Raw genomic sequence first — 23890 nt, forward strand, 5'->3', positions numbered from 1 at the left:
TACAGTTCTAGAAAAACAGGAATGACAGTCGTTATACTGATTAGAATTCAAACCCAGAAGTTGGGTTCTACTTGCTGACTTACCAGTGCTCCTGCTCAGTCTTGAGTGAATAATTCAGCTTCTGCCTCTTCCACACCTGAGCTGCCTGAAACCATGAGTAGCCAAGACATGGTCGGTTCCCAACATCCAGCTGCACATGCTCATATTTGCCTTGTTTGGTTTTTGTAGTAGGCAGAGCTGAAGACTTTCTAGGAGATATTTTAGGTCGCCGTGTCAATCTGACACAGCTTATATAACATCACTTCTAGGTGAAGAGGACCACGTGAAGGCTGCTGTGGTCTGCATCCAACATGCCCATCCAAAGTAAAGGTAAGTATGCTTTTGAGTGCTCACTAAGTGTAGGACATTCTCACAGTCCACCCTTCCCCCAGCTCATTTGTAAAATGCACATTGTAGCACCTCCTTACCACACAACTTTCTATGTGAATATAGATTTATTAAAAATTGTAATTATTCTAATACTATGGTAACAGAGCCATACAAATGCCCCAGCTAAGTAGACAATATCTCTAAAGATAAAATTCCTTGCTACACAATATACTGACTAAAAGTTCTTTTACAAAAAAGCTGAATGATTATTCTTAGCTTTTACAAAACAGTTCTGTTTTTTTTAATTTCTGCATCAGTTAATATTGAACTAGCAGAACTAGTGCCTCTTAAAGGCAGATATTATAAACCCCTTTTTACACGTGGAAAAGATAACTCCTCAAGCTCACATGGTGGACAAGTAGGAGATGCTGAATTAAAACTTCAGTGCTCAAGCCCTAGACCAATCTCCTGCTCTTAGATCAGCAAGAAATATGTAAGTGCAGGATAGAGATTCAGAGCCAAAACTTTAAATATCTGTTGGCTACCATGGAAGAAGTTCTGGAACACTCCAGGGAGAGAATGTCCTCCTTTAAAGATCTGCACATGATAACAGTGTTTCTGGATTCCTCTGGTGCTTTAGCCACAAGCCCAAAAGGTCACACATTTTGTTTTAGAAGTGCAATACAAAGCACTCAGTGCTTTTATGCTAACATGAAGTAAAAGAACATAAAGGAAAAATTCAGAAATTAAGGGTCGTAGGAATGCCAAAAAATCCTTAAGCAAACACATCCTGTTATAAACTGCATTCCTTCATATCCTCCATTATTCAGATTGTGGATATATTTAATGGTGCTTTACTGATAAACTGAATAATTTAGCCATTTCTTACACAACATCTTTTAAAAACTTTATAGCAAATACAACAGTATCTGACTCATCCCTGCTCCTGGAAATATCTTAAGCATTATCTTAATTATTAAAGGTTAATCTTGATAAGATGGAACACAGATTAAAATCCCATTTGGCCAGTAATATTCACTAAATGGGGCATTTTCTAGAAACTTAAAAGTGCTGAAAGAAAAAAAATCTGTCTTAAGTAGTAGCCAGCATGAAGTGAAGAACTCCTCCTCCTCCTCTCAAATTCTGGAGGATTATTTCAGTACAGAATGGAACTACTGGGAATGATTGAAAAGGACAGACAATGGAACCACAGCAGATCATCTGTTACTGGCAGCACAGCCAATGAAGAAAAGCTGAGTAGGAAAAAATGAATTTATAAACCATGTTAGGTTAATTTCTGCAAAGAGCATTAAGAAAAAAAATAGCTTGAGGCAAGCTAAAGTCTGGGTAGAAAAGGCAATCTAGGAAAGGAATATAAGATAAAAGCTGGGTGAGAGGTCTCTGATCTCTCTAGTCAGCAAAAGGTTACCCGTCGGAAAAGCAGCGGCCTAATTGTTGTAAATAACAAGTTCAAAGGCCCTGGGGATTCCTAAACAGATCACGAAATGTGCCTCTTAGGACCAAGACTAAAACCTGGAGGTCGCAGTGATATATAGGACAATTGTTCAGTAGAAGCCAGAGTTAAGGGTGTGTGTGTGATCTCTCAGGTTTCTCAAACACTGGCACCAGAAAATGTTGTATCTGCTGAAGGTTCAAGGGGGATGATGACCTAAACATGCTGCCTATATCTAACAGCACAAGATGTTTGGTGACAGCTATTAAGTGTGAAATCTGTAAGCGAGGGACATATCAACAAGCACACTCTAGAGGAAGATGGTTTAACAACTATCCACCAAATAAAGGTTTCAGCGTGAACTTGTGAAATCAGTGTCATCTCAAAAGCTCCATGAAAGAAACACTTGTGCAATAACACCAAAATGAAATTCAATACTTAAGAGCAGATCTGTCTAGACCTCTAAGAAGCAACAAGTGAAAAGACTTCTAGCAGTCAAGAGAAGAAACAATGAAAGTTTTGAATGCTGGAATTGTCCTTGCTACTATTTTCCTTAGATGGCCTCTGGAGCCTTCAAGGAGTAGCTGGAAGTTCTATTCTTTTAACTGCAATGCACTATAATTTTATTCTTTACTGTCTAAAGCGATTGCATATTTCAGGTTTTGCAATGACACCAGAGAATTGTTATAAAATAAGTATTCAGGTGGTGATTTAGTTTCCTACAATTTTAAAAAAAAGGTGTGGGGGGAAGCCCTCCTTGAAAAACTAGCTGGAACCCATTAGGGTTTTCTGCATGTTGGCATTTTCAGACACCAGTACTGAGGATGTGTCAGAATAGACACAGAATAGTAATTGCAATTCCAATTCCAAATAATGTAAGTACACAAGAATGGAAATATTAGATTGGGGCAAGGGTAATATATGCTAGTATGTTCTCCTGACAAGTGTCTGGTAGCAAATTCTTTGAGAAAAGACTGTATCAACAGGAAAAGCATATAGGAACTATTAAGATAGTAAAGAAGGAGGCAGCCCAAGGAAAAAGACAAAAATATATTTGAAAAATGTACATATGGGGAAGAGGACTAACAGTTGATAAAAACTTCAGCATTACAGGGTTAACTGCTATTTCTCTGAGCTTCTCCGAAATGTACTGTAAACTAAAGTACACTCTCCATGAAATACCATAGCCACAAACCACAATGTAATGTTGAAATTTCTTTGTTCCTGTACTATTTAATCATAAAAGTCCCAGAAGCACTTCCATGTCTAAAAGAAAATAATGGGCCTTCCTCTTCCTTTACATGCTTTTTAAGTCCTTTCTTTGAGTAATCTCTCTCTTGATTCCCCGTCTTTCTCTGTCTATATCCAGAAAATAATTGTATGATAGTGCATTGTCTTCCTGATATGCAGCATATATACTGGGAGTGCTGTCTTAAGGGATAAACTACAGTGCTCTATAGAAGAAGTACCCCTCTCTCCACACAGCACACATGAAACACAGAAAAGACTATTTTGCGCCATGTTTTGCCATGACAGGGTGCAGGAAAAATGGATAGTTCTGTCAATACTGTGACCACTACTGGGAATAAAACACTTCAAAAGCTTCCGAGGAAATTTTAGCTCCTGCACTATGAATATGAACGGCAGCTTTTAAAGGCAGTTCCCAGTCACATATTGAAGTCAAACAATTCTCTAAGATCACTGAGTGGGTGGAGTAATACCAGAAACAGCTGAGCTGTAATCCATGCATCTCATATACTCATTTTTCTTTGGCACAATAACACATTCATCTGCCAAAGACAGTCTGAGCTGGAATCATACAATATTCATATGTGGATATTAAACAATGACTACTATTTCATGCATACACCACATACCAAAGTTGCAGTACATAAAAACAATTTTTAAATTGCAGCTAATTCATTAATTTACAGGAAAATATTAACATGACTAGCCAGCTGAACAGACCTAAACCCCAGTTCATATCATTGCTGTTTTACCATTAAGAATAAAAACAAGTTGCCAAAATCTGTGTAATCTTGGATTGATTTGGAAAGATGAGGTCAGAACTGTAGTTCAGGGAAGTTCTAATGAAAAGGTTCATCACATCTGTAGCCTATAACTGCACAGACAGTTCAAGGCAGTTTGTTAGTTCAAGAAATGTCAAAGGAAGAGAATTTCAATATGATTTTCAATCACTAAAAAAGATAGAAAAATAGTTTTGCAGCAATTTTAAACCATCCACAAGAGCTTCAAAAGAATGGCACAAGTAGGCTGTATGATCTGTATCAATGAGTTTTAACAGAAGAAATATGTTAGAAATCTAAATAGCAATAATACACTGATATAAATGTGTTTCATTCTTAAAAAGAACTACTGGCTAGCTTCACAGTTAGAAGAAACAGCTTTAAAAATCAATGTTTTCTAAAAGCCCCTGTGGACCATCATACATGATTCATCGCAATTAGTTTAAAATTAATAGCACTGAGTAGATGTAAATTAACATGATCTTTGATTTTGAGCCTACAGAAAACATAAATTGTCAACAAAAATGGGAAATACATAGTTTGTAGATACACGAATTTAGTGTCTTTGATATGTAAGGTAAATGGAGATGGATGTCAATCAACATACTAATATTCTGACTGATATAACCAACATGATGATAATTCTAAGTTAAATTATTTTAACTAGATATGAATCAGTTAACCAATGTGATAGCAGAAAACAAAATCATAAAAGGATTTAACATTTCTAAGTACAGCCCCCCTAAGGGATGCGACGTGGCTGTTTATGATTTATTTTGGCTTGCTTTCTTTATTAGCTGCCAAAGTTCATTGCAATATCAAATTAAATTATTTCACTGAAAAACTTGCATGCTGATAACATTGAGAATGTTATTTTATCCTGTGATTTAAAAGCCAAGACCATGATCAAATATACTTTTTATTCTTGGCCAATTGTTCTTTTCCATCACTGCTCTAGAGAGCAAATTGTTCTCACCCATAATTACAGTCACTTTCTAAAACAAAAGAAAAACACACTGAAATTGTTTTAGGCTGCATCAACAATTTCAATCATGTATTATCTATTATAAATATACTAGATATACTATAGATATACTAAATATACTATAACAGTATATACTATTATAAATAGTAAATGCATTATAGTCTCAAAACATCAAAATATGCTTTTTATTTAAATAATAAAAACATTTTCCTTTTTTATGCATTTGCATTCAGTTAAAGCGTAGGCTAAAAAAGAGTCAATCAGTAACATCCTCCTGCTTGAGAAAGACTGAAGTAAAACTGTGCCAGGAATCAAAAACATTTCTTGGGATCTTGCCTAACTGCAGCAGAAGAGTTTTTTCTCATGAAGACACTACCAAGAAGTTTTAAATATGGCTGAATAACAGGATGCAGGTAATTCCCAACAAATCAAGTAAATTTTCACAGCTAGCACTGAACGTCTAACATTGATCATAAAGGCTTTTATTTTCCTGCCCACTTCTCTGCTTAGGGGAGCATATAACTATATGGAGAAAGAAATTATTGACCCCACACTATTGCAAAATGCTGTCAACGAAGGGAATTAAGCTCTAATCACATAGTCACATGTACTTCCACACCTATTATCAGAAAGGACTAAGAAGCTTTTCTACTTCCAGGGGGACTCTGTTCTGGCAGTAGAATCAAGTACTTGTTATTTGTGCTAAAACTTGAACACCACATTAATATCTTGGACCACGCTTGGATTCTTTTTTTTTTGTGTCTGTGAGCCTCTTTTTGGAGGCCAGTAACTAGCAGTATACCCTATAGGTCAATACTGAGTCCAGTCCTGCTTAACATCTTCATTAATGATCTGGATGATGAGATAGGGTGTACCTTCAGCAAGTTTGCGGATGACACCAAACTGAGAGCAGTGGCTGATACACCAGAGGGGCATGCTGCCATCCAGAGGGACCTTGACAGAGGCTGGAGAAATGAACTTGCAGGAGCCCCATGAAGTACAACAAGGGGAAGTGCAAAATCCTGCACCTGGGGAAGAACAATCCCAGGCACCAGTACATGCTGGGGGCAGCCCAGCTGGAAAGCAGCTTGGCAAAAAAGGATCTGGGGATCCTGGTGGACATGAGCCAGCAATGTGCGCTTGCCACAAAGAAGGTGGATGGTATTCTGGGCTGCTTTAGGACCAGTATTGCCAGGAGGTCGAGGGAGGTGATCTTTCCTGTCTACTCAGCACTAGCGAGGCCACACCTGGAGTACTGTGTTCAGTTCTGGGCTCCCCAGTACAAGAGAGACATGGACAGACTGGAGGGAGTGCAACAAAGGGCAAAAAGATGATTAAGGTACTATAACATATTTCCTATAATGAAAGGCTGAGAGAGCTGCGACTGTTCAGCTGGAGAAGGCTTAGGGGAGCTCTTAACAAGGTATATAAAATACCTGAAGGGTTAGTGCAAAGAAGATGGAGCCAGGCTCTTTCAGTGGTGCCCAGTGACAGTGGAAATAAAAGGCAATGGGCACAAACTGAAACACAGGAGGTGCTGTCTTAACACTTTTCTACTATGAGGGTGACTGAGCACAGGTTGCTGAGACAGGCTGTGAGTTTCCATCCTTAGAGATACTCAAAAGCAGTCTGGACATGGTCCTGGGCAACCTGCTCTAGCTGGCCCTGCTTGAGCCAGGGGTCCCTGCCAACCTCAATCATTCTGTGATTCTGTGACAGTTATCTCAGCGGAGTTCCATTCTGGCTTCCTAATATAATTAAGCACATGTTTGCATTCCAATCTTATTTGTCATATTACAGCATTTCACACATAACATAAACTATTCTATGGCATTCTAGCAATGTTCAGTCATATGGATATTGCTGGGCCTGGAGACTGTAATGAAGGAAGGGGGGCCACATTTAAAGTAATTTTACAGATCTCATACTCACATTGCTTCATTATGGCTGGACATATAGAGAAGAATATAGGCAGTAAAATGGGACAATAGCAAAGCATAGCATGAAGACAGAGTTTAAAGAGAGAATTAAAATTTTAAATATACAAGTAATACTTACTGATACTTTTAAAGCTAGGCCAGTGAAGAGAATAGCAACCTCGAAGATTCAAACGTAATACATATGGATGCCACTTCTGCAAAATATTTACTACTATTTGGTCCTGAACTTTATGCTTCACTGATGAAAAATTGATCTAAAAATTTAAACAATTGATATATAATTCAGTACTAAAAATAGGTAGTACATACAAAATACAGGTAATTATGAAAATCACTAGTAAATATATGAAGTTCTATGTAAACACTGAATCAATAGCCTGGAAAACACAGAAATGTCTGTGTATTACATATATAAAAATTCTAGACAGCTGACTAAAACTACTTAAATGTAGAGGAAGCATGTGTCTACAGTATATATGAAGATGAAGCAAGTCTTGATCTGCTGAAATACGATGTGCCAGAATATTATGTGCAAAGAAAATTGTCAGACTTGAATACCTACTTTATTTTTTTCCCTTTAAGATGTATAAAACCCTAAAGTAGCTAAAGATATTTTTTTTTTCTAATTAATAGTCTACTGATATGTCAAGATATCAAGAATATATAACCTACCATCCTAGCTTTAGTAGAAGAATCCTTAAGTGATTTTAAGCTGCAGGCTGGGGATATCTAGATCTTTGACTAAAACCATTATTTTTCTTAGTATTTGTCAAAAGTTCAAGTTTAAGAAGTTTTAACAAAAATTACTAGAAAATAGTTTTAACAGTCTATCTACCAAGTGTTTCCAAAAAAGCAGGAAAGCCAACATACAAATGTTTAATAAGAAATATCTCCTTTTTTGGAGAAGACTTTTTCATGCCTTCTTTAAATTTGTTCATAAAAAAAGCCAGAAAAAGCTTTTTTTCCCCTTTTGTATAACCTGCTACAGCTACACCACATCTGTTTGTTGTACATTTCATAATACACGTTTATTACCCAAATAGTTTGAAAAATCAATCACTATTATTTCTGTGCAGAATGCTTGGAGGTGATTACAGTACCAGGAAGTCAGGAGTTCAGAACTTTTTACAGTTTTTCACTTTCTTACTAGGATTTTGTTCTTCTTACATTAAAATTATCAGAAGTTTTAATACTAGTTTCATTAACATCATGAATTCATCACAGTAACTTAAGACTAGACCTAATAAAGGCTCCAGGCACCTACAAGCCAGGCACTGTAGTGTCTTTTAGGTGTTGGTGCCCAATGTAGATTCAACAACGCAAATCTGAGCAAAGACTCTACAAAATATACATCACAGCTAAGCATGTCAGAAGGTCATTTTAAAGAAACTCACACAGAACAGGCAGCTGCCTAAACCAGACAGCAGGACATGTAAGCAGCATTTGTTGAGCCTTCCAGAACTTCTTTACCTCAGTCAGGAAGGCAGATATAGGCCTCCAGCTACCTGGGAACTAGAGCCTGTGTCGCACTGAGGGGACAGAACAGTGTATTCGGGAGACCCAAGTTCAGATCTCTTCTCAGCCTCACAAGGCATGACTATTTACCTTCTGGATCCAAAATGGATCTCTTTAAGTGGGAGAGAGGTGCCTAGTGTCAGGGCCCTCGGTTCACCAACAGGTTCTGCAACTTCTTCCTTCCTCAGGGGTTTAGCTACCAGAGTCCAAGGTCAGGTCCTATATGATGCAGCAGTGTAACCCTGGATAAGACTGCTGTGAAAACAGTTCATTGTGTGAAAGAGCTGGAGGAGCATCATTAGGGGTTTCCTCACTTGGCTCAGGAGCTGCCCTTAAGCTCATGCCCTTGCCCTGAGTCTTTGCTTGAACCACACTTTAGGCATGTCTGTGTCCACCCTTGTGTCTGGCTGACCCTGACCCTCACTCATGAACTTCACTTCCTGACTTGACCTTGGAGATGCCTCTTCACTACAGGGCTCACTGGCAGTCTCTGGTGGGTGGCTGATCCTGGTTACTCTCACTGGACCTGCTCTGCTCTTCTTTCTCAGGTTCTGTGGGACTGTGCCCCTAGTCAGTGGGGGGGCACTGCCCCTGCCTGCCCTTCTAGCACCCTTGGCTCCCAGCTCGCCTTCCCTTGCAGAGCAGCCCTTTTGCTCCCTCACACCAAGGATGCAGGTCATGCAGTTTCTGGAGAAAAGAGAAAAACAGTCTCTTTGATCACCATCATCATCATGAACTTTTAGGTCCAAAAAGGAGATACCTATCAGATTAGACATCTCCAGGATTATGCAGAAGATGCACTGGGTATTTTGGATAGTAATTTCAGACTTGAGGGTCTAAAATCTGACTAAATAATGTCTGAAGTGCCCACACACTTTAAAAAATGTGGCCTTAATCTTTCTTTGTACTGCTGATAAACAGCTATATGTGAAGCAAAGATACAGAGGCAACAGTAATATTGGTTGAGGTCCCACAGCTAGTCTGAAGCCCCTGCCTAAGGACTGGGGACCCTTGAGGTAGTCCTTCATACCTGAAGTGTCATGAGCACTACTGAAGGCAATAGCAATGAGCAGTGTGACTGTATTTTTAAGTCCAAGGCAAAGGCAGAGTAGCTATTTCAGGTGTGGCCCCAAACAGACCATGCCAGCATGGTCACACAATGTGCCTTACAAGGCAAGTTGACTGAAATGTGTGTGCTAGGGAATTGGACTGCTAAGGCAAAAGAAACAACACAGTACCTTGGACACTGGCATGTGCTCTGGAGACACAGTGACCACCTGAACCACTCTAAGAGGTCATGAGTATGGAAGTGAGCTGGTCTGCACCACTTGTTCCAGGAATGACAAGAGTCTCTCTAAAGCAAATACAAGTAGTCTCAGAGTATCTGTAACTGAGTTTACGTTCTCCTTCCACAGTAGTCCTATAGTGCCAGTTTAGATTACCTAGGGAGCCTAAGAGGCCTCACTTAACTGTCTAAATTTAGTGGGCTATAGCCAAGCCTTAGTCTCCAATTTTCTTTCGGTTCCACTGATTTTATAACGATACACCACAGACAGCTTCATTTGAGTTGCTCCTATTTTTTCATTCATGTAGCTGAGTAGAACAAGTCATATTCTGGGATAAAACTTTTATCCTACATATTTAGCATTCTTAAGTAAACTACCTCCTTGCCTCACTCTTTTTATTTTTTTAAAACAAATAAAATTGAAATAAAATATTGAAAGTGATTATCTTACTTACGTCACTCCATAATGAACTGTTCTGAGTTAGTAGCATCCACGTTTGGCTAACTTGAGCACATCTTGCCAGATCAACTAAATTTACATAACAGAAGATCTAAGTCAGAAAAACAGACATACATGATATTAAAAACTATTCAATAAGAAGCACTACTGTATTAAATGACACATTATCCTAAACAACAAGAGCTATTTTCAAATTGAATACTTCTTTCTTAGGAGTTTAAACATACCTTTTATAGCAGAATGTCAATAATTACTCTCATTAACAGCCTTAACAAAGAGTATGAAAAGACAGGTTTGCTTAAAAGCTCATAAATTCAAGCTATGATGGAGAATGACAGAGACGTTTTAAAACTGAAGATTTTTCATGGACTATCAGCAGTTTCATTTCACCCATATTAAACCAACACTTGTTAAAACACCTCTCCTAAACCTATTTGAGACAATATAATTTGGACAATTTAGTTGTAAATTAAATATAGTACATTTAAATTCAACTTTGAATTACCTATGAAGAGGTTTCGTAGCTTCTACCTCAGAGGTCTTTTTAATTTAACTAGTATAATTTGGGAAATATATCTATAAATCTTTAATCTCAGAATATTAAAGTCAATGTGTTGTATTATGGTAGAAAAAAAACAAGCTATACTGATAGTTCATTTTATACAATTAAATATTCTAAAATAAACTGCTATCACTAAGCAACATTTTGAAAAACTAAATTATAGCATTCCAAAAGGTCTTGTCCTGGTAAATAATGTTAGATACAGCAATCTCAGGCCATAAAAGTAAGAGACTGAATGAAGAAAACATTTGGCAGGCTTCTGCCATAGCTCCTCACCTACCATTTTTATGACCAAGTGTCAAACAGTATTTCTGCCAACAGAATGCTAATGTTTCATCTTAGAAGAAACTTGGTAAAACAAAATGAGGGAAAATACGGTAAAATTTAATTTCTTTGCTATAGAAGAAAATATGCATTATATTATAACCATCTGAAAACATAAGATCCACTTAAGACTCAAAGACAAAGAGCATATGCAGAATTTTATGTCACGCCACTGGATTATTTACATACTAAAAACTCCCATACCCATAATCATTTTCAGAACTGAATTACTACATCATATGCTGAAATATAAACATCTGATATGAAATGCAACACTGAAAATGTGCAGTTCTAAGTATGAAAAAGAAACCAGCTGAAAGGAACAGTTAATAAAATCCCACATCACTTTTCCTAAAGCAACTTTTATATAAGGAAAACTTTATGCTTGTAACGCAATTACTTTCATAATTGCACAATAATACATCAATGGCAACAGTTTAAACCTAGTATGGTAATTGGCTGATAGCAAAAATACAAAAAGAACTTTCTAGTTTTATCCCATAACCTGTCACCGAAGACAAATTTTTCTTATTAATATACATTTTCAAAGAGCTTAGCACTTATGTACCTTAATAGTAAGATGTTGGAGTGAAAACATAGCAAAGATACCAGTGTGTTTTATAGAAGAACATTTCCATATTAGTTATATAACTTCCCATAAATAATGCATACAATAAAATCTGTTTTTCATTATAGCAGTATATTAAGTATGATTTGACATATACTCCAGAAAAATGAATGCATACTCTGTACAGAATTCACTCGAACTATACAGGCACAAGAGAAATCTTGAGTCAAATAGAGGCTTTGAGACTCAAATGAGTGTTGTACTCAGAAGCAATACACATAAAGCTTTTACAAAAGTAAGGAAATAATTGCAAACTTTGTTTCACTTCTGGTAATCAACATAGCTAAGAAGTGAAGAAAGAGTGACTACCTGTGTAAGTGTAGAGTGCATGGATTACCAAAGTGCAGGTTATCTTGGTTATACTGAAATATGCTTTATAATAAATGAGTCACTAAAAAACTGTTAGAATCAAAAAGGGATGTTTTAATAAAAGAGATGTTTCACTAAAGGAAATACTCCTTCCTTAAGAGAAACTTTTATCCTGTTTTATATTCTGTGCAGTTCTAATGAAATGAACAGGATTGAAAACATATTGGCTAGAAACCATTTTTATCACAGAGATTAAGTTCAATTAAAAGAAACAAGCAGAAATATCAAGAGTATTCTACCAAGATTTAAAAAGATTTTCGGTTGCAACCTATAGAGACTATCCAAAGGCTGTAATTTCTTTCGCTAGAAAAGGATAAATCAGGTAGGAAAATCACTGATAATGCATCTTTTACCACTAGCTTTAATACATTCCAGCAATTTGCCTGCTCCTCAAAATATGCTGCTGTCCCACAAGCTGTCTGTATTTCACGTCATATAAACTACTTAAAAGAATTTTTAAAAATCAGGTTTTCTGGCTTTATGTTTTTATTCTGGAATCTTGGGAGCTTGCTATGGCCATACTCATTTTAAAGATATTTAGGTGGTTCAGAATGCAGTTGGGGACTTACAAAGATCTCTTAAAGTACAGAAATGTGTAGGCCCTTTTCAATAGCAAATTCCTTCTGTACACCCCATCGCTTCAAAGACTTGCATCCCATGATAATTATAGTTGGATCCATCACAGGCTTCTCTAAGCAGAATTCTGTTTAATTTGGACATGTGGATTATTTCCTTAACTTCAAAACTCAATCTAATTTAAAACTCTAAGGAATTTTGACACAGCTCACAAAAAGTATTTGAATAAATGGAACTATATGACTTGTTAGAATGAGAAAGAAAATATTGACTGTATTATTATTCATTAATAGGGTTCTGTTTCATATCAGAAGAATGAAAGCAAGGCTTTTAATTTGACACTCTTGCTAGTAACCTTTTCAATTTCCAGTTCTGAAAAGGTCTGTTGAAACATTTATTTCATGTTAGGTCAAGACCACAGTAGCCAGCTTTAAAGTACAGCAATAATTTTCTGTCAATAACTCAACACTAGGGTACTGTGGTATCACTGACTTTTTTAGGAAACTGTAATTTACAAAGCAAATGGTTTCCAGCTGGCCCTGAGGACAGATCTTGTCCCCATAGTAAATACCAACTGACAGATTTTTTTTTGCATGGGAGCAGAACAGAAAGATGCAATAAATGATAGCATACTAATACTGATATTTACTAAATACCTTGTGATTTTGAAATCATCCACCACCAAATATCAACTGCAGCGCCAATAAAGTCTCCTTACCATAAGTTCCAAAACTTTGAGAACTCCAGGCACACTTTATTTTCCACAGTCTGTGAAAGCTCAGGGCAAACACAGATTTGGCCTGGAGGAGACACCCAGTAACAATCTCCTTCAATAGGAGAATGTATCTACACACTGCATCCACCAAAAAGAGAGCATGAAGATTCACAGAGGGAAAGAAAGGACGAAAGAAAGGAGAGAAGGAGAGAAGGAGGGAGAGAGGGAGGGAGGGGGGAAGGAAGGAAGGATCTGCCTTTCTGCCGCAAATGCTTAGGCACTCAGTGGGAATCTCTGGTCTGTGCCAGTAAACGGAAGAGCTTTCTGCACTTCCCGTACAGAATAGAATAGCGACAGCTCAAGAAAAAGTAACCAGGTGACAGCCACACAAATTGGCACTTCTCTCTGGATCAAGGGAGCGGCATTCTTTTTAAATACAAAATGGAAGCAATTCAGTAGGCTTCCTGCTTTTCTGTAATATTTTTTGTTCTCTCCGCACTCTACACATAAAGTCATTATTTTCTGGCATGCCCCAAAGATCCACAGCTCTAACTTCCATCCCACATGTCTAATAACTTGCATGACTTATCCCACATACACAAAAAATACTTGCAAAAATACTTTCAGCACAGCTGGCTCAGCCTGTTCTCTCTTGTGTGCCCTGAAGGAGACCCTCCAGAAGGCACTCCCCAGCCCTGGATGCTTCCACGCACCCCTCCCCAAATCCCTGCACTGCTGCTGTTGTTTTTTGTTGATCCTAGTCCTTAACCCTCCCTACCCCAACATAACCCAGGAGAATCAGCTCCATTCCCTGTGGCCCAACTTCTCTCGGGATAGCTCCCCAGGAAAAATAGGAAACTGCTGCGTTCCCATACATCACAGCAACCACAGCATACCCCATGACAGCCTAGTTTGTCTCACCACTGCACACAAAAAAAGGAGGGAAGTGACAAACCCTGCCTAGCACGCCAGCCAGGTAACACAAAAACCCCCTGTTCTTGCCTCAGCTACTGTCTTCATCTAAATCCCAAACCTATGTCCTCACTATCTCAAAGTAATGTTATTCTGTTAAAGGCAGAAGTTGGTGGAGGGGTTAGGGCTTGTTGGGGGGGGGGGGGGGGTGGAGTGGGGCAGGGGGGAACGGACAAGAAAAGAGGGAAGAGGGTGGATTGGATGAAATTTTGGGGAGGCTTCTTTCTCCTCCTAGGGTGTATGAGGAGGCTTCCCAGAAAGACCTGCTCCTATCTTGCCCTTACTCTCTGTGTGAAAACCACCATCTTACAGCTCTGTGGTCAGTGCAGCCTTCAGAGCAGTGACGGGGGTTTGAACCTATTTGTTAAATGCGAGAATTTAACTCACATCTCCCCACAGATGGTGAAGGGACCAACCGTACCTAAAAAACTGTTCATGCAGCCACACAATGAGCTGGATTAAGGAACTGATCCAACTGTCAACTGATTCAGTAAAAGAAGAAAACGGAAGACATTTTTCAGATCTGTTCCCTGATACGGTTCACGTAAATCACTGTAATGAACACAAAGGGGAAAACAGTGCTGGGGCAAGAAAGGGTAAATGGGAATAACAGGAAGGTTGGGCCAGCTTCCTTCCAATTATAATTGTGGGTTCAAGATCCTCAGCAAAACTTCAAGTTCTAAGAAACTTGAATACTGAAGCCTCGAGCATTTGAACAGTTAAATGATACTCAATGACAATTTTAAGGATCTCTATTTTAGATCTAGGTGATAAACTCCTACCTAAGCTCATTTTGTTTTTAAATCCTTTAGTGAACTGGAGCATAGGTTCCCCCCAGAAATAATATTGTTACATATTAAAACTTTTTTATTTTCCTGTGCTGTAAAGAGAGGGAAATAACAAGACTCAACCCTAAGAAAGCAAGACTGAAAAAAATCATATTTTAAAATTATTTACTACATACAAATAGGAATAGAAAACTACATGTGGTTTGGTTCAATGAACAGGCAGATATTACGTATAGGAATATGTGAAAAAGTACAGAGAAACTCATTTGTACACAAAGGTATACAAATGTATACTGCTTAAGATGCAGAATTTTTACATTTCTTTATCTTTACCTGTGTGTTCAGTCACAAGAAAAGAACCGTGACAAAAAAAGGCATATTGCTGAACAGGCACACCGCTACTTAAAGATCTTTTAAATTAATCAGCAGATTTGAAAATACTCAGACAATCTTATTGTTATTTATTGCTTCCTGAAAATTCAAGATACTGATGACTCTCTAGTGAAAAACTCAACGTTGTCATTATTCTAACATTCCCCAATATATTCACCTTACCCTATTGTTGTTTTTCATTTTATTACTTCTTGGTTTTTCTCACTGCAGTGACATAATTAGTTCTGATTTCTTTTATGACATACAATTTCCTTAGCTCTAGCTTTTGGATTTGGATTTTAGATATGTAAATGCCATTTAAATATATACAAACAAAAATGATTCATCTTCCTACAATGACATATTTATATATGGATCACAGAAATATGGCTTAAAATTGCATAATCCACACAAATTTCATTTTTTCTTATTCTTTAGGTTATTATTTCATATTCAAATCAGTAGAATTCTCACTTCCTACTTCATTCTCCTCATAAATGCACTTAAAATATAAACTATGATGGGGCCAAAGTCTAAACTGCCAAACTACCTTGCCTTTCAGCTCCCGACCTCAGATTTGGAATTGCTCTAGAAAAGGAAGACATCAATGTTTTCTGCTAAGCCACTAAAGTAGCACTTGACAGTATATTTGATTTATACAGGCTATAAAATCAAGTTTATATATGAACAGAAGATAAAATTATATAATGTATTTTTACAGCTGCTCTGTAGCCTTAATCAAAAAATATGGCTACATACCTCAGAATAGCTGTCATTCTTTTTGATAAGTTAATATCCAGATTCTGGTTTTCATGTGCATAGTCTTTATGTATGTGAGATCTGATTCTTTGTGACAGCAGCACATGTAACTGTGAACATGATGTGACCTCAGAAAAGGGCAACCTAGAAGGATTGCTTAAAATGTCATTATATTTTGAGCTTATGGTTTGGATGTCAAAAAAACCAAGGCTCATAGATTAAGATAAAATAAAGATTTCTCCCAAGCTACAAAAAAAGGAATGATGCTGTCAATACTGTTTGTTATAGAAGTAACAGAAAGATTACACTATTTCAAGTTTTTTTAATGAAGAAAGGACGCTACTACCAACTTCAGAATTCCTGAAAATTTGAATAATTGTTTATTTACAGGCATGACAAGTTGGATGGATATGGACACATGTAAGCTATAACACTATCTTTGATATATATATACACACACACACTCTTAGATGATACTATCTTTTATATATAATACTACTGTAGTGTATAATACTACCTTAATAGGAAAGAGAACATTAGGAGGTGGCACTGTAGATCAAATTTTGGTCATTCTGCTACTCATACAGTAAATTAATCTCTTTCTCTGTTTTAGTGGTGTGGGTGAAGAACGTTCCCTTTTGAGTGCACTGCTTTTGAAGAAGAGGTTCATATTAGAGGTACTTCCTCAACTTGTACCAATGCCTTAGTAATCAGAGGTATGAGTATCACGACTCCCAAATTCTTTGAGAGATACTACTGCTGGTGCAAGGGGCCCATACCTGAATCGTTTCATAGCAGAAGCTCTGGTTACTGAATGAGCCAGTACTAAGAAAATAGCACAAACTAAACCCCACTGATGGGCCTAAGTCAAAATAAACCAGCCTCACATACATGAAGACCGTATGCACCACCAGTGTAATCCATATAGATAACATCAAGAAGAATTAAAGCATGCTCTGTTTTTTGAGAGTAAGGTCTATAAACTATGTACATGATTTAGCTTACAGATCCAAGTTTCCTGTGATGTCAGTGGCATTATGCACATGCTTAAAATTGAGTATCTGCATTTGTGTTTAAGACTTTATTGGATAAAAATTGAATTTTGAGTTCACTATTGTCCATACTATTTAAAAGAAAAACATATCATGTTTTTCTGAAATACCACTTTAATGTTTTTGCAATGTTAAATTAATGGAAAAACATGATAGGACAAATTAAAGCCTATGAATAAGAAGATAAAAAGAAAACATTTTAGCAGTAGTTTGAACGTATCCCTCAACAGCAATTATTTTCAGTAACCAACCTATAATTTAGTTAAACTGGCCTCTACAACTGAAGGTCCCACAACCAGTAGTTAAAAATTCTGTTCTTTTTCTAAAATACTGCCACAAATCAATTATCTTTCTTCTGGGTAGAACCACCTTGTCTTCTAGAAGTCAGCGTATTAACAAGCTTTTACCCTCTAAAGTTACATTTTGAAAGGATACAAAAATACTGAGCAAAGCAACCTTTCAAACAAACAAATTAATTTAAACAGCTGAATAAAAATGTTTGGAAAGAAATCTCTCCCTACCCACTGCGCCCTTGCACTAGATTCCTCTCCTCTACTCTTGCTTTCTGGCCTAGCAGTTTTTTCTGTCTTAAAGCTGCATAATGTCCCTACAGTCTTCTATTTTTAAGAAAATTAAACTCCTTTCTATCACATTTAGGGCTTTCCTTGTAAGTTTCTATTCACTGTAAACAAACCCCTTTACTTCCCTCAGAACTTCCACTCTCTACCTATCCTACAGATTTCCTGATTTCTTGTTCTCCCTTTTTAAGTCTCCCTCTTTCAGTCTCAGCTCAGAGAAGCTTCTGGATTTCAGGTTAGGGCATGCAGAATATGATCAGGTGCCAGTGAAGGAAAGAATAGCATTACTGTCCTTCAAAGGATTCCAGCTGACTCAAAGTGAACAAGGTAAACAGGAACTTTCCTTTCCATTGCACAAACTCATCTTTTTCAACAAAACACGATAGATACCATTTATGAAATATACATATTAAAAATTAAAAAGAACACCAACTATCACAAACCTGTAATAACGCTTTTTCTGGTAAATGGGATGTTTTATGTCTGACAGCAAGATCATTTGATTCAAAACAGCCCTTCTGATTTTCATTTGCCAAACTCTGAAAAAAGATGGTAAGAGAGAAGTACAATTTTATCTTAATTGAAGGTTCAAAGTTTCAAATATATTTAAATATTAAAAAAAAAATATGAAATTAAATTTGCTAAACTTAACTAGGTATTTTCAAATCCCCATATAGTTACACATCTATGAACATTTGTAACTGCTGTTACTGAGAATAGTCATAGTTTTGGGGTGCTTCTCATGATTTTGCATTGTAGCAATACAATATAGAAGCATAGGAGACCATCTGCATTTCCAAACTAAAACATTGTGTACACACAATATGACATAAACATACCAGTAGCACGTGCAAATTTTTCAGACAAGTCTTCAGAAAGCATCACTACTGAAATCTCTCTGATGTTATATTGTATCCCACAATGTATATGCATGAAAGATACTAAAGTATTTTTCATATATAATCTCAACATGGGAGTAACAGTGAATCTCCTTTTATTCTAGCTCTAGAAACAGAAGAGTTTCAGGGGTTATAAAATTGGTTTTCATTTGAATATTGCTACAGGGAAGAGAGGAGAAAAGAAAAGAAAGGGGGAATATGCAGGAAAGGAGAAATTAGGAATAAAGAAAATGGGAAAGAAGAAAACAGTGGGATGAGAAAGCCAGAAAGAACAGAGTAAATGGAAATAATGAGCTTTAGATTGTAACTTCCCATTCTGAAAATTTATTTGCCCTTTAGTAGCAATGCAAGTTCTTCTAGCCCATTAAGTTTATTACATATTATAATCATTGATGGTTTAATTCTGCATTTTAAATTCAATCAGTGTCATCTCAGATGCCCTGGATTACCCAAGATATCCATAAAAGACTGGCAGATATGACATTGGACTGGCAGAGGATTCTTGCGTTTTTTGAGCTTTAAGCTGGAGGCCTGTCTGGTCTAGCCTTGCCTGAGATATCCCAGGGCATGCTGAATTGTACCAGAAAACTATGTCTAGGTGACGCAGTTGCATCCAAAATGCCTACAAAAGTGTACATAGTACAAAAGTACACAATAAAAAATTATTCAGTTATATGCTTTCTGTTATATCCATTCTAATCAATTATGGAAGTCAAACCAATCCTTGGCAACTGCTATTAAGAATGGAAAGAATTTTAAGAATATTATTGACTAAGAATGCCCTGGTACACTCCAGAAACAGGATTTCTTTTGTGTACTCAATTTAGTTAGACTAACATTTCAAATATATTAAGATACCAGCAAGAAAAGAGGAGAAAGAAAATGTACAGGAGAGAGAAGAAACAAAAATAAAAGTGAAAGTCTACCGACTAATTTGAGAGAACAGGGAAGAAGCAGGACTAATGACAGGTTTACTCCAGGAAGGATCTGACAACTGGTGTCTGGCAGCCAGCAACTGATAAATTGTCCACAGCTGGTTTCCATTCTGACCATCCTACAGTAGGGGAAGGAAAAGGAGCTGAACAGTGGGAGAGCTTTATCTGCACGAGTGTGATTTTTGGAACCCCCAGGCTATCAGCAGTGGCTGGGTCTTACAGCTCCCATCTCTCCCCTTCCCCACATGGTATCTGCTGAGCATCCCACCAAGCTACGGCATTCTCTTCCTTCACAGGAGAAACCTTCCCAGAACTGAGAAGAGCCCTGTTTTTCACAGTGAGACCAGACAGGAGTGCTGGCAGTGGGGTATATGGGGCTGTCCACGTGTTGCCTATTCTCAGGTGATCACAATTTTCATTACCCCACACTTTTGGAGAGATGAGGTTACTGATGCTTATCTTCATTCTGCAGAAATCTACATCTCTTGGATTCTGCTGGCAGGGATCCAGAGCCATCATCTTCATTGATTATCATCTCAACTGGTAATACTCCCCCTAAGACATCAGCCACCTGATCCAAACCAGCTAGGTCACTGATAATACACAACAACACTCAACCCCTTTTGCTGCTTAAGATATGACCAAACTTTTACTTGTAGAATATAAAGGCAATGACCTGCTTCCCATAACACCATAAGTACTAAATAGTAGTATTAGTAGTACGCTTCATTTAATATTGATAGAGTTGGTTTTCCGTAACAGTTGGAATTAATGGAGTTAATCTTTAATCATTGCGCTTACTATACTCAAAGTATTACACTGCATACCTCAAAATATGCTTTCGTTTTCAAAGAACTGTGGGCCTCTGCATGCCAAGCTTTCAGGACAGCACTTAAATATACTTTGTTAAAGATTTGTTGCAGTCTCTTCACTGCCACTGAAAATATACATAATTATAAGCAATTTGAGGACAAGAAGTAAGAACAAGTATGTAATTTAAAAATTTTAGATGAATGACTGTCTACCAAATTACATTTCAATAGAATAGCTATTCAATTCAGCTTCTGTAAGGAAATAAATAACAAGTTTTTACAATAGATATAATTAAGACTGTTGCAATAGGATTTCAAGTTAGCAGGCAAGGCATAAACATGACATATTTCCAATTTGAGTTGTTTATAAGACATTTCTGTCTTATTTCTACAAATTACCCAATAATTTGACAGAGCTTGGAGGTGCAAGATGTATACAGATGAATATACATTGAAATACAATGAATATACAGTGAAATACAATAACAAAACTTTAATAATGTTTCAGATGGCATAGAAGTCAAAAGTCATAAGAATAAATTCAGTAAAGTCAAGTGCTAAGTGTTACACCAGTGTTAAACATACAAAGAACAATAAAGCAGCTTATGAAAGATCATGTGTTCATTATGCATTAATGTAAACATTAAAAAAAATTACTTGTAAGAAAAGTGTGGAAGGAATTGAATTTTCCTTAGTCCAGCACAGAAAAAAAAGCATGGGGAATACTGTAAGCACCCTTCTATGTGTAAAAGGTGTTACAAATGCAAGCAAAATAAAATGCTCTTCACAGCCACTGAAATAAAAAACAGAGGTAAAAAGTGCAATTTTCACAAAAAACTTAAGTAATTCAAATTTTTTTTGTCAGTTAACTTTGTAAAAAAACTGCAATAAGCTACAAAGGGAGCTGAGAGACTCTTCTTATTTGATACTTTCAAGAATATACAGCTGTTTAAGTAGCTTAGCCTATCTCATGGACAAGGACTAAGCTTGAATAGTGTGACATGCAGTCTTCACTATGAAAAGAAGGATTAAAATGTAAAATTTGATATATTGAAAACATTCTATAGAATAATTTATCTATTTTTTTTAACAAAAAGGTGTCTTGAAATTCAACTGAAATAAATTATTCTTGTTTGTCAGGGAAAAAAAAAAACCAGCATGTCTCAAATCTGGCAAGCAATGCAACGTTAACTGTATAAACCCAAGTCTATTTTCTGTTACCCGAGTCATGTTGAAATACGATGTATTCTAGGGAACATATTGTATGATATTACTTAATTATACACTTTAATAAGTGTACACTTTACACTTTAATTACAAAATTTAATAACTTTTTAGGCTATATAAGCAGTTAAGGTACAGAAACCGGAAATATTTGCAAAGCAAATGCCTACAAAATAATATCAATTTTTCATTGCCCAAGGGAGGAAAACAAAAACTCTCAGGATTGCAAGGGAAGTTCAGACTGCATCTACATTAATTTGCTCTGACTTTCATCAGTTGGGATCTAACAGCCCACTGACCTGCCCCTTTATTTAATTCTTTCTTAGAACACACTCTTCATTCTTGAACTTTTTCCACAGATCACTCCTTCTTGGGTTGTGTTCATAGTACAGTAGAGTTCTACTATAAGCAGATCCCCAAAGTGATCAAATTTTATTTAAAAAAAAAAAGACCCCTCCTCCCCCTAATCCTCTGTCATTCCAGCAACCTTGTTTACAGTGTAATCCTACAAACAGTTATTACTGGTACTAGTCAAGAGTCAACAGGGTCACAGAGCCAAGAACGACTGAATAGTGTTTCTCTGTATGTCAGCTTTCTCATGGAAGGAAATATATTGTGTAACTATGCCCTCTAGATGTCTCCTCTGCTTCCATGAATTTAAAATTAACAAAAGGTGCCTTGGCTGAAAGTAATATTTAGCAAAGAATATAAAAGGAAGTAATAAAAAAGAATAGAAGTCTCGGGAAACTGCTTAGGAGAGTGAGACCACAGCTTGGGCCCCCTGCTCTGTAAGAGCAATGTTTGAGTCATACATAACTGCCTGAGCTCAAACTCAAAGCTATAGGTAGTGCTTTTGGCCCATTATTTACTTTCATGAAACTTCTGTCTGGGTGGACGCAGGTTAACAAAGTCTCTGTTCACAGCTGCTGCTGTGTGGAGACATTTAAAAAAAGCCATACCCACAGGATCTGTGGAACACAGTCTTAGGCAGAATGAACAAAGGGGGTTTTTTCTATCTTCTGACTTTTTTTATTTTATTTCAATCTTCACTCCTTCCCCACCTCTCATCATGCATTCCCTGTAACTGAAGCTGACTCCAATTCTGTGATCCCTCCTGTTTTATCCCTATACTGTACTCTTCACCTCCCAGAAAAGCATCCCGACTCACTCCACCCTGTACTTCTGATATAAATTCCATTTCCCTAACACCTCCCAAGCTTGCTTTGCATCAGCATCAATGCTCAGTCTTTAGAGAAGAGTACCAGCACCACCTGGCCTAGCAAAGAATACAGGGAACTTCCTCTCACGGCATTCAAGTTGGCACAGATCAACCAATGAATGGCATCCCGCAAAAAGACAGCTAGATAAATTGTTGGACCAAGCACATTTAATTTATACAGCATAATTTTCTTTTACATAACATGTATTTTTTTGTCTTATGCAAAGCAGCTATAAAAACTTACATGTCATTTTTTCCTTGTGAATCTGTACCCACATGCTCCACTTCTGTATAATAACTCTTAATATTTGGACATTGTAATGGACTACTGCTAGAGCCATCTTCTGCTTTACCTTTTTTCTTTTGTTCTTTTTCAGCAGATTATATTTTATCCACCCTCTGAATTGTAAAACAGAATGAGTAACTTAATATGACTCCCAACCTGAATGAAGTAAAATCTATAAAACTCTGCAATGTGCTGTAAAATACAAAGTAGTCAAGCTCAACACTATAAACTTCTGAATAGAACTGATATTTTTTATTTATAACTTAAATAAAATATGCACTGATAATATTTTTCAGTTGTAATTCATTCATTCATTTTAATAAAATTTCTACTTGTTCATAATATTCTACAGTATTAAGCAATAAAAACTTGCTTGTTTCCACCATCATATACTCCTGCTGCTGTCAGCTATACTTTAATGTACAGATCTGTATTTGAGTGTTTATAGAAAATAATTTAAAAGTGCTAGATGCATGCATTTACTTAAGTGCTATTTACATTTTCTTGGCAATACAAATAAAAATTAATATAATAGAAAACAAACATATCTTAACAATTTTAACCTTTGGTAAAAATCCCATTTCTCTTCTAAGCTAAGTAATAAGTAACAGTTAGATTCAGAACAAAAAAATGTATTTCAAATGAATCATATGTTGCTGATATATTAAAATACACTATCTCTCCATACCTGATTTGCTGGAAAGAATACTGAATAAATTAGACTTTACATGACTACTTTTATTTGCCAAAATCTCTCTTATTTCAAATAATAATTTAAAAATCATT

The 23890-nt window shown here is 36.7% G+C and overlaps 1 protein-coding gene across 1 annotated transcript in view; it reads right to left on the reverse strand.

The window, feature by feature from the left end:
• Positions 1-23890, reverse strand: part of FBXL13 (F-box and leucine rich repeat protein 13) — a 91285-nt gene that overhangs the window by 55565 nt on the left and 11830 nt on the right. Inside the window, exons 5-9 of the mRNA XM_049814141.1 lie at positions 23063-23217; positions 20391-20500; positions 18173-18268; positions 10030-10125; positions 6893-7028 (exon numbers count right to left, since the gene is read on the reverse strand). Coding sequence (XP_049670098.1) covers positions 6893-7028; positions 10030-10125; positions 18173-18268; positions 20391-20500; positions 23063-23217 — 593 coding nt within the window. The remainder of the gene's footprint in view (positions 1-6892; positions 7029-10029; positions 10126-18172; positions 18269-20390; positions 20501-23062; positions 23218-23890) is intronic.

The sequence above is a fragment of the Accipiter gentilis genome, chromosome 11 (assembly GCF_929443795.1).
Source record: "Accipiter gentilis chromosome 11, bAccGen1.1, whole genome shotgun sequence".
Taxonomy (NCBI): domain Eukaryota; kingdom Metazoa; phylum Chordata; class Aves; order Accipitriformes; family Accipitridae; genus Astur; species Astur gentilis.